Below are 12,207 nucleotides of genomic sequence, written 5' to 3' on the forward strand. Positions count from 1 at the left end.
AGACAGGGAATGTGATTGGCCAGGAAAGTGGGGCGCCAGTAACTCGCGTCTCCCCCTTTATATGTGGCTCCTTACACCCACGAGTAAAGTGCAGATGTAGAAAAAACAGAGTTTGTATGTCTTAAACCCACTAGATAAGTGTTACTGGCTGCTAAAGGGTGCTGGGAGTTGTAGTCCAACAGCGGGTTAGTGGGTTTATGCAGCAGGGGGCGCTATAGACGTGATGAGAGAATTACGCACCTTCTCTTCATTCACAGCCATTAACGATTCTATCGCCTTCTTCATCTTCTGCATCTCCAAATCTGCAGGGAGATAACAAACAAGGAGGCTCGTGGGTCGGGGGGATCCAATCGGCAGGAAGTCATGACGTACCCCACCCCGAGAGCAATAATTTCTACCCACAAATACCCCAAAATAGAAGCAAATGATTGGGAGATCGGCTGCTTCTCACCAGCTCAGGTTGTCTATAGAAATGGCACAAACCCACTGGGTACTAAAAAGAGTTGATGCATCTGCCTCTGTGTTAAAGGGTAAGTCCACATATAAAAGCTGCTCAATATGTATTACACTGCCAGGTACTGATTCTCTGTACTTCCTGCTCCTGGGCTGTTCTCTTTCCCATGGTCAGACAGGAACCTCCCCCTGGGTAAGTGAATCCAATCTCCCCCAGTACTTACCCAGGTACAGAGCTCTGATTCTCTGTACTTCCTGCTCCTGGGCTGTTCTCTTTCCCATGGTTAGACAGGAACCTCCCCCTGGGTAAGTGAATCTCCCCCAGTACTTACCCAGGTACAGAGCTCTGATTCTCTGTACTTCCTGCTCCTGGGCTGTTCTCTTTCCCATGGTCAGACAGGAACCTCCCCCTGGGTAAGTGAATCTCCCCCAGTACTTACCCAGGTACAGAGCTCTGATTCTCTGTACTTCCTGCTCCTGGGCTGTTCTCTTTCCCATGGTCAGACAGGAACCTCCCCCTGGGTAAGTGAATCTCCCCCAGTACTTACCCAGGTACAGAGCTCTGATTCTCTGTACTTCCTGCTCCTGGGCTGTTCTCTTTCCCATGGTCAGACAGGAACCTCCCCCATGGTAAGTGAATCCAATCTCCCCCAGTACTTACCCAGGTACAGAGCTCTGATTCTCTGTACTTCCTGCTCCTGGGCTGTTCTCTTTCCCATGGTCAGACAGGAACCTCCCCCTGGGTAAGTGAATCCAATCTCCCCCAGTACTTACCCAGGTACAGAGCTCTGATTCTCTGTACTTCCTGCTCCTGGGCTGTTCTCTTTCCCATGGTCAGACAGGAACCTCCCCCTGGGTAAGTGAATCTCCCCCAGTACTTACCCAGGTACAGAGCTCTGATTCTCTGTACTTCCTGCTCCTGGGCTGTTCTCTTTCCCATGGTCAGACAGGAACCTCCCCCTGGGTAAGTGAATCTCCCCCAGTACTTACCCAGGTACAGAGCTGTGATCTCTGTACTTCCTGCTCCTGGGCTGTTCTCTTTCCCATGGTCAGACAGGAACCTCCCCCTGGGTAAGTGAATCCAATCTCCCCAGTACTTACCCAGGTACAGAGCTCTGATTCTCTTTACTTCCTGCTCCTGGGCTGTTCTCTTTCCCATGGTCAGACAGGAACCTCCCCCTGGGTAAGTGAATCTCCCCCAGTACTTACCCAGGTACAGAGCTCTGATTCTCTGTACTTCCTGCTCCTGGGCTGTTCTCTTTCCCATGGTCAGACAGGAACCTCCCCCTGGGTAAGTGAATCTCCCCCAGTACTTACCCAGTACAGAGCTCTGATTCTCTGTACTTCCTGCTCCTGGGCTGTTCTCTTTCCCATGGTCAGACAGGAACCTCCCCCTGGGTAAGTGAATCCAATCTCCCCCAGTACTTACCCAGGTACAGAGCTCTGATTCTCTGTACTTCCTGCTCCTGGGCTGTTCTCTTTCCCATGGTCAGACAGTAAACCCAGGCTCCACCCAGTTCTAAGATATTTTTGTGGAAACAGGGAAGAATGTCTCACCTTTTGCATTGCCTGCGCTCATGTCAGTCACCTCCGGGGGTCGCTCTACGTTCTCTTTCATTGTCTTTAAATCGGCCTCTTTCTGTTCCAGCTCCTCCTTCAGCAGCGACAGTTCATCCTGCACAAAACAGGGGCAGATTAATTGGGGCAATGGGGGAGGAGAGGGGTAAAACACTCACACGGCCAAATCCAATGAAACGTCACACGGAACAAACCACACGGGAAGGTCAGCGTGACACACACATGTTTAACCCACTAACCCCCGTATAACTGGGAGTGATGACATCATAAAACTGGAGCTGATGTCATCTGAGGTCCCTTTTGATTGGGTGCCACCCATTCCATGGAACCATGTGATCTGGGGGCATTTAAAAATAAAAACAAAAAAAACAATCATTCTTAAAGGGACAGTATCACCAAATGGATGAGTTGCAGTTCCACTTCCCACCAGCTTCAGCGTTTCCTATAGGGCAGCTATAGAACAGCGCCACCACTGGATCAGCGAAGTGGAATCACTTTGGAAGGAACTAGAACAGTATAAAGTATTGTGGCCTGAAATTGTTCGATTTGCTGTAACTGGGGAACAGAAACAATGTTACACGTCTGGCCCCAAATCAACGCACTCTTTCAGGACACTGTCCCTTTAAATCTGGATGAATGGCGACGAAGGTAAAGAAATGCTATTTGTTGCGCGCTGCATGCGGTTTCAGACGGAAACATTCCGGCAAACCGTAACAATGCGGAAGATTCAGGATATAGTGGAGGCAAATTAAAGGGGAAACAAACCTTAAAATAAAACAAGGGGTTTATATCCCCTTTAATACATGTAAATGACCACAAGGGGGCAGCAGGCGGGGACCACAGCAACGGGCGGATGCACAAAGCGTTACCGACACTCAGACAAGGGGTCGCCGACGCCTCGGCAACTACTGCACCTTCAGGGCCTGGCACTTGTGCTCCGTGCGCTGCTTCTCATACTGAATCTGCCCCACCTTGATTTTCATGCTCGAGAGCTTGGCCATTAAAGGCTGGGGACAGAGAGACAGCGCTCAGGCAAAGGGAAACAGAGATTAAAGGGGAAGTATAAGCCTGTATCCAACTAAAACTCATATGCTGTTTTCTGCCTATTCTTTTGGTTAAAGGGGGTGTACACCTTTAAATTAACTGTTAGTATGATGTAGAGAGTGATCTTCTGAGACAAATTGCAATTGTTTTTTTATTTTTTATCATTTAAGGTTTTTGACTTATTTAGCTTTTTATTCAGCAGCTCTCCAGTTTGTAATTTCAGCCATCTGGTTGCTAGGGTCTGAATTCCCCTAGCAACCATGCATTGATTTGAATAAGAGACTGAAATATGAATAGGAGAGGCCTGAATAGAAAGATGAGAAATAAAAAGTAACAATGACAATATATTTGTAGCCTTACAGAGCATTTGATTTTAGATGGGGTCAGTGACCCCCATTTGAAAGCTGGGAAGAGTCAGAAGAAAACTGCAAATAATTCAAAAACTATAGAAAATAAATAAGGAAGACCAATGGAAACAAAATGCCTTCCCCTTTATGCCTGAAAGCACAAGCAGCACAGAATGGGAGGAGTTTAGCGGCACTTACTTCTAGAAGCCGACAGGTTTAATCAAATGCAGCAATATTGCACTTTAATTCAGAGGCGGGTCGCAGAATTAGCACGACCCCCAGCACTGTCTGACCCTCTCATAATGAATAAGGAAAACTTTCACTTTAATTAACAGTCATTATATTTATATATTTATATAAATGGCAGGTCCTGATTCATAAGGGAAATCAATTGGGATCAGCAGGTGGAACCGCATTTACCTTTGTTGATTTCAGCTTCTTCTCAAACTGAGACCTCTCATTCTCCATCTCAGAGACTCGGAGTCGCAACTCGTTCATCTCCTGCATCAGTCCCTGGGGGGCAACACCAAATATCAGTCCCCTACTCACTACAGACTGTTCATTATTTATATATATATATATAGTAGTGATCAATGAAACATTCCTCCCTCTTCATGCACTCAACATGGCAGCTCCCTCCTCCCATATGTATAAATACAAATATACAGAGAAGGAATGTTCTGGGCACACAATAAGCTATACCCTCATACTGTACTGTCTAAGGGAATCAATATGGCACCTCCTCCTCCCATATGTATAATACAAATATACAGAGAAGGAATGTTCTGGGCACACAATAAGCTATACCCTCATACTGTACTGTCTAAGGGAATCAATATGGCACCTCCTCCTCCCATATGTATAAATACAAATATACAGAGAAGGAATGTTCTGGGCACACAATAAGCTATACCCTCATACTGTACTGTCTAAGGGAATCAATATGGCACCTCCCATATGTATAAATACAAATATACAGAGAAGGAATGTTCTGGGCACACAATAAGCTATACCCTCATACTGTACTGTCTAAGGGAATCAATATGGCACCTCCTCCTCCCATATGTATAAATACAAATATACAGAGAAGGAATGTTCTGGGCACACAATAAGCTATACCCTCATACTGTACTGTCTAAGGGAATCAATATGGCACCTCCTCCTCCCATATGTATAAATACAAATATACAGAGAAGGAATGTTCTGGGCACACAATAAGCTATACCCTCATACTGTACTGTCTAAGGGAATCAATATGGCAGCTCTAATGTATCTTCCATGAGCCAAACCCATAAATTTATCCCAAATCCAGTTGGCAGAATATAATTCACATGACACGTGGCCGTGGATAGAGTCTCCTAGTATCACAATTTCATGCACAAACACAATGTATTCCCAAAGGCAAACACTCAGCATGCGACAGGCTGCAGCATTAAGCGCAGAGGAAGATGCATGCATTGTTGCGCAGCAGAGAGCACTGAATGCAGCAGGATAAATGAAATTCCAACACATGTGAAACGGAGGATTAATCAAACAAATATTCTCTGTATATATCCACTGGCCCAGTTATTAAACATTATATATAAATATATATTAACAACCAGTGGAGGAGATATAATTGGCTCCAGGCAGCTCCATAGCCTAATGCCACTTATTGGGGTATCGCACCCCCTCCTGTCTGTATTAGGGGGGTCAGAAATGAATTCCTTAGTTCCCCACACTGGACAATCTCACAATGGCCCAGGACTGGATTAAGGAGAGCTGCGCCCCTGGAGTCCTGTTGTCGGAGGAGTGAGAGCAAATCCATGCGGCCACTCCCATGCACAGTATTAAAGGGGGGTCACCTCCTGATCTCCGTACTGTGACCTTTTCTCCTGGAACAGAGCAAGTTCCACCTCAACCTTCTCCATCTGTTGCCTGAGATCTGCTATGACCTTGTGCAGGGACTGAGTCAAGAGACGGGGGGGGGGGGGAGAGAAGTGGCAGTGAGAATGTGGCACAGAGCTGACACTCAGGGTCCGGCGGAGAAAAATTCCACTTTTAATTTCATAATCCAAGTATTGAACCCCAGTCAGAGAAAGTGATTTGCTCAAGGGCCCGGCTACAGGGAGCAGAGGAGTAACTGAACCCCTATTAGAAATGACGATGTTCCATGATAAACCCCACAACGGCTCAGGCTCCTGATTTATTGAGAATTTATTCATTTTATTCTACATAATAGCAGCCACCTCCTCAGCCTGGCTATAAGAACACAGTGCTGGGGACTAGTTCCTCTTACAGGGTTAATAAATATTTGTCCCTCCCTATAGAGGTCACAATCACTACCAGCTTATAGAGGTCACAATCTTTATCTGCCTATAGAGGTCACAATCTCTAGCTGCCTATAGAGGTCACAATTGCTTCCTGCCTATAGAGGTCACAGTTTATCCCTGTCTATAGAGGTCACAATCTATAGCTGCCTATAGAGGTCACAATCGCTTCCTGCCTATAGAGGTCACATTTTCTCCCTGTCTATAGAGGTCACAATCACTTCCTGCCTAAAGGTGTTACAATATCTACCTGCCTATAGAGGTCACAATCGCTACCTGCTAATAGAGGTCACAATCTCTAACTGCTTATAGAGGTCACAGTCACTTCCTGCCTATAGAGGTCACAATCACTACCTGCTTATAGAGGTCACAATCTCTAGCTGCCTATAGAGATCACAATCGCTTCCTGCCTATAGAGGTCACAATCTCTTATCTGCTTATAGAGGTCAACATCACTTTCTGCCTATAGAAGTCACAATATCTAACTGCCTATAGAGGTCACAATATTTAGCTTCATATAGAGGTCATAATTGCTACCTGCTTAAAAGTCACAATCTCTAGCTGCCTATAGAGGTCACAATCTCTACCTGCTAATAGAGGTCACAATCTCTTCCTGCCTATAGAAGTCACACTCTCTAGCTGCCTATAGAGGTCACAATCGTTACCTGCTTATAGAGGTCACAATATCTAGCTTCATATAGAGGTCATATTCGCTACCTGCTTAAAGGTCACAATCGCTACCTGCTAATGGAGGTCACAATCTCTAGCTGCTTATAGAAGTCAGAATCGCTACCTGCCTGTAGAGGTCACAATCGGTACCATCTTATAGCGGTCACAATCTGCACCTGTCAGTTTTTGGGCAAGACATATATCAGGGTCGCCCCACTCACCTCTGTGTCTTTGTACCTCTCCTCAAACTCTTTGTGGTCCTTCTCCACGGTGGCCAACTTCAGCTTCAGGTTAGAGATCTCGGCCATCAGGTCCAGTTTTTGGCTTTCCAGAGACGTTCGACTCAAAAGTTCCTGCAGGAGGAGAAAGGGTTAAAGTGGTTATGGAGTCGCTGACCCCTGAGCTACCATTCTCCTGCTGGTGTCTGTCCAATCAGATCTCTGGCACCGACTGGCCAAAGCCCATGCGCTGGGTTCTCCTACATCCTGATTGGCTCATTATTAACCCTGTGTGTGCCATGTACCTGCTGGAGCATTTCCTCCGTGTCGTTCAGCTTCTCTCTGTGCTCCTCCAGACAGAACTCCAGATCCCGGATCTTCTCCCCTTGCGCTTCCACCTGGTCGGTCAGGACGCTCACCTGAGTAACCAATAGAAATGGAGCAGGTGAGTGAGGAAGGATACGAAGGTTTATACAGAGTGCTCTGCCTACAGGGTATGTGGGTGCCCTGGTGGTTATGGGCATCTTTTTTTTTTTTTTATACTTTCACCCAATTCCTGTACCTGCAGGACGAGTGACTCCTTATCGTTCTCCAGCCGGGTCAACCTCTCCTGGTAAACGTCGGTGTTGCCGGATATGTGTCCATTTACCTGGCAGAGAAGGGGTGCAAGTGTTAGAGTGTGTGCTGCCGAGTCAATGAAGCGTGTGGGTACCCCCTATATCAAGCAGGGCTCTGGTATAATTGCTCCTGACAAATGTGAACATCACCCCCCTGTGTCCATTCACAGCACAAACATTTCCTTTTTTGCTACTTTGCAGATGTAAAGTGCACTACTTTCATTTCGGGGGTCTCTACAGGCCACATACTGCGCTAAACCTATGCATATTTGGTGTCAAACTGTTCGGAAGACCGCCGGCAAACATTTTTCATCAGTTTTACCTTTGTGACAGATGACACGCAGGAGACAAGAGGCTGTAAATGGCAAGCTACAAAACTTTAGCAAAGCCTTGCAGCCTGGAGTAGAAATACATATTTATCCATGTTAGATATAGATCTATATTGTATTCCTATGAAAAATAAAAGCTCCCCCTCCACTTGAAAATACCCAAAAGGTGAAATGATCTGACGGTAAACATCAATGAAGTAGGGAATTCAGCTGGCAATGAAAGGGTTAAAGCACTTGGCTGGTTCATAATGCAAACCTTTTTGTCTCACCAATCAAACAGCGACAATTTCAAGGCCAAGTAAAATTCTTTCCCTTTTCAAATACTTACCCTCTTTAGAAGAAGTTGACCCCTTTGGCTTCTCCAGACTCTTTCCATCTTTATTTCTTGCGTTTTGGCCGAGGGCTCCCGATTCATGTTGGTTATTGGTGACCCCCCAACCAGCAGAGCCTAAACCCTGAGCAGGAAGTTCCCCGGAGACGACAGCAGGTGAAATGGAGACTCTGCACTGTCACAACCCGACTCCCCACCCCGGCTCTGCTCATCAGTCACGCCAGCCACCCCGGCCTTTCCCTTTTTGTTTCCACCAAATTTTATGCGCTCACATCTGTCAGCTCCACCGTTCAGTCTTTCCATGAGCCAAACCCGACCAGACGCTCCGACCTGCCCACGGCCAGAACTCTCCCTCCACAGTGAAATCACTGATACATTGTATCCAGAATAAAGGCCAAGTAAACTCTCTGCCAAAGGCAACGTTTGTGCCAGACGAGGAGTTATGCACTTAACCCCCCTCCACCCCGGAGACGCAATTAGAAAGCATTTTCCAAAGGAATATTTGACTTTTCATCTGGATAAACAGCAACAAAGGAGCTTCAAGAACTAATTTTTTTTAAAGCTCAGATTATGAAGCTTCCACCCCCCCCCCCCACCTCGACAGTCTCTCAGCATTGCCGGCACTCTCGCAGGCTGTCTCTTGCAAAACTGCCACATCAATGAGAGCTCAATCCAATCGGAACCCTTTGCCTCTGGTTGTCTGCCCTCGACCCCGAAATCGAAGAGCTGACACAACACTGTTAGAGGTGACTGAACTATGTTCCCTCCTCTCAATTAAACTGCAAGCTCTTTGGGATCAGAGTACTTTCCTTTATTAGGAAACAGACTAATCACTCATTTGAAGGGAAGATAATCAGAACCAGTGAGGAACCCCTCAAATGTACTGATCCAATGTCCCTATGTTACCAGTGCTGTGTAATTTGGAGCTTTCTGGATAATGGGTTTTCAGGATAATGGATCTCATACCTGTATAAAGCAGAGCCTCAATCTCAACAAATGTTCCTGCACCCAAAATACTAATTCATGTTACAAGGGGAAAGCTCAGGGTCATTAGTAACTTGTTATTAAAGGGATACTGTCATGGGGGAAAATTTTTTTTTCAAAATGAATCAGTTAATAGTGCTGCTCCAGCAGAATTCTGCACTGAAATCCATTTCTCAAAAGTGGAAACAGATTTTTTTATATTCAATTTTGAAATCTGACATGGGGCTAGACATATTGTCAGTTTCCCAGCTGCCCCTGGTCATGTGACTTGTGCTGTGATAAACTTCAGTCACTCTTTACTGCTGTACTGCAAGTTGGAGTGATATCACCCCCACCATTTCCCCCCCAGCAGCCTAACAACAGAACAATGGGAAGGTAACCAGATAGCAGCTCCCTAACACAAGATAACAGCTGCCTGGTAGATCTAAGAACAACACTCAATAGTAAAATCCAGGTCCCACTGAGACACATTCAGTTACATTGAGAAGGAAAAACAGCAGCCTGCCAGAAAGCAGTTCTCTCCTAAAGTGCAGGCACAAGTCACATGACTGGGGGCAGCTGGGAAATTGACAATATGTCTAGCCCCATGTCAGATTTCAAAATTGAATATAAAAAAATCTGTTTGCTCTTTTGAGAAATGGATTTCAGTGCAGAATTCTGCTGGAGCAGCGCTATTAACTGATTCATTTTGAAAAAAACATGTTTTCCGATGACAGATCCATTTAAAGTCAACTGCGGTTCCAAGTCTATTTTGTTTCTATTAGTACCTAGTAGTGATGGGGGAATTTCTCTCATTTCACTTCGCAGAAAAAATCTCAAATTTCAGGAAACGGCGAAAAAATTCACGGAAAAATCGTGAAATATGAAAATTCACGAAAAAATCATGAATTTCGAACGTTTAAAGTTTTCACAAAAAAAATCGGAAATATACGCCTACTAATTTTCAACGGCACATTTTCGCAGGAGATTCGTGAATTTATTCGCCAACGGCAAAATGTGGAAATTCGCCGTGAATTTGTTGCAGCCAATTTTATTCGCCCATCACTAGTCCCTAGACCTCGACTTATAACAATGGAGACGTCTCTGAGCCGCGGACCAATCCTCAGAGGAAGAATTTTGGGCTTTATAGTTGTGGGAGGAGAGGAATTCGAGGCATGAAAATCCTGCGCTGCTCGGCTGCCCAATCTCGCCCCAGAGCTGGGTCACAGGAGCTAACAGTCATCATGACCTGAGATTATAGAGCGATGCCACTAATATTCTACTGGGGACAATGGTTCTGTTGGATTCCTCTCTTTGGTTCTGATGACACTCAATACAGAACAATCCGCTCAGACACTGCTGAGTGCGACTCCTGATAACTGAATTTCCCTGACCCACTTTATAACCACGTGACAAACACCGAGCAATATTTATCATTTACACGTCTGCATTCCTGTGTCTGACCCAGCGCTCTGTCACATCCAGGTTTAATTTTGGAAATGAACTGCAAAGCAATTATCAAGTCAGTAAATAATAAATATATAAATATACAGCTCTGCCCACACCTCATCCTGCAACTGTGAGAAGCTATAAACAGCCCATTCATTAAACAGGAAAATAAAATATATTGTGTCAGATTTCCTGGTACTCATGTGACTGTCTCTACTTCCTTTGCACGGGGGAGTGTATTTCCTGGTACTCGTGTGACTGTCTCTACTTCCTTTGCACTGGGGAGTGTATTTCCTGGTACTCGTGTGACTGTCTCTACTTCCTTTGCATGGGGGAGTGTATTTCCTGGTACTCGTGTGACTGTCTCTACTTCCTTTGCACGGGGGAGTGTATTTCCTGGTACTCATGTGACTGTCTCTACTTTCCTTTGCACGGGGAATGTATTTCCTGGTACTCGTGTGACTGTCTCTACTTCCTTTGCACGGGGGAGTGTATTTCCTGGTACTCATGTGACTGTCTCTACTTCCTTTGCACGGGGGAATGTATTTCCTGGTACTCGTGTGACTGTCTCTACTTCCTTTGCACGGGGGAGTGTATTTCCTGGTACTCGGGTGGCTGTGTCTACTTCCTTTGCACGGGGGGAGTGTATTTCCTGGTACTCGTGTGACTGTCTCTACTTCCTTTGCACGGGGGAGTGTATTTCCTTGTACTCGTGTGACTGTCTCTACTTCCTTTGCACAGGGGAATGTATTTCCTGGTACTCGTGTGACTCTCTCTACTTCCTTTGCACGGGGGAGTGTATTTCCTGGTACTCGTGTGACTGTCTCTACTTCCTTTGCACGGGGGAGTGTATTTCCTGGTTCTCGTGTGACTGTCTCTACTTCCTTTGCACGGGGGAGTGTATTTCCTTGTACTCGTGTGACTGTCTCTACTTCCTTTGCACGGGGGAGTGTATTTCCTTGTACTCGTGTGACTCTCTCTACTTCCTTTGCACGGGGAAGTGTATTTCCTGGTACTCGTGTGACTGTCTCTACTTCCTTTGCACGGGGGAGTGTATTTCCTGGTACTCGTGTGACTGTCTCTACTTCCTTTGCACGGGGGAGTGTATTTCCTTGTACTCGTGTGACTCTCTCTACTTCCTTTGCACGGGGAAGTGTATTTCCTGGTACTCGTGTGACTGTCTCTACTTCCTTTGCACGGGGGAGTGTATTTCCTGGTACTCGTGTGACTGTCTCTAGTTCCTTTGTACGGGGGAGTGTATTTCCTGGTACTCGTGTGACTGTCTCTACTTCCTTTGCACGGGGGAGTGTATTTCCTGGTACTTGTGTGACTGTATCTACTTCCTTTGCATGGGGGAGTGTATTTCCTGGTACTCGTGTGACTGTCTCTACTTCCTTTGCACGGGGGAGTGTATTTCCTTGTACTCGTGTGACTGTCTCTACTTCCTTTGCACAGGGGAATGTATTTCCTGGTACTCGTGTGACTCTCTCTACTTCCTTTGCACGGGGGAGTGTATTTCCTGGTACTCGTGTGACTGTCTCTACTTCCTTTGCACGGGGGAGTGTATTTCCTTGTACTCATGTGACTGTCTCTACTTCCTTTGTACGGGGGAATGTATTTCCTGGTACTCGTGTGACTCTCTCTACTTCCTTTGCACGGGGGAGTGTATTTCCTGGTACTCATGTGACTGTCTCTACTTCCTTTGCACGGGGAAGTGTATTTCCTGGTACTCGTGTGACTGTCTCTACTTCCTTTGCACGGGGGAGTGTATTTCCTGGTACTTGTGTGACTGTCTCTACTTCCTTTGCACAGGGGAGTGTATTTCCTGGTACTCGTGTGACTGTCTCTACTTCCTTTTCACGGGGGAGTGTATTTCCTGGTACTCGTGTGACACAGGTTG

General features: G+C 46.0%; 1 protein-coding gene across 1 annotated transcript in view; it reads right to left on the minus strand.

The window, feature by feature from the left end:
- The window catches only part of ppfibp2.L (PTPRF interacting protein, binding protein 2 (liprin beta 2) L homeolog), a 55,198-nt gene that overhangs the window by 23,054 nt on the left and 19,937 nt on the right, over positions 1-12,207 (minus strand). Inside the window, 6 exon segments of the mRNA NM_001093649.1 lie at positions 241-302; positions 2,011-2,128; positions 3,843-3,935; positions 6,622-6,753; positions 6,924-7,037; positions 7,181-7,267. Coding sequence (NP_001087118.1) covers positions 241-302; positions 2,011-2,128; positions 3,843-3,935; positions 6,622-6,753; positions 6,924-7,037; positions 7,181-7,267 — 606 coding nt within the window.

Source organism: Xenopus laevis, chromosome 3L (genome assembly GCF_017654675.1).
Source record: "Xenopus laevis strain J_2021 chromosome 3L, Xenopus_laevis_v10.1, whole genome shotgun sequence".
NCBI lineage: Eukaryota > Metazoa > Chordata > Amphibia > Anura > Pipidae > Xenopus > Xenopus laevis.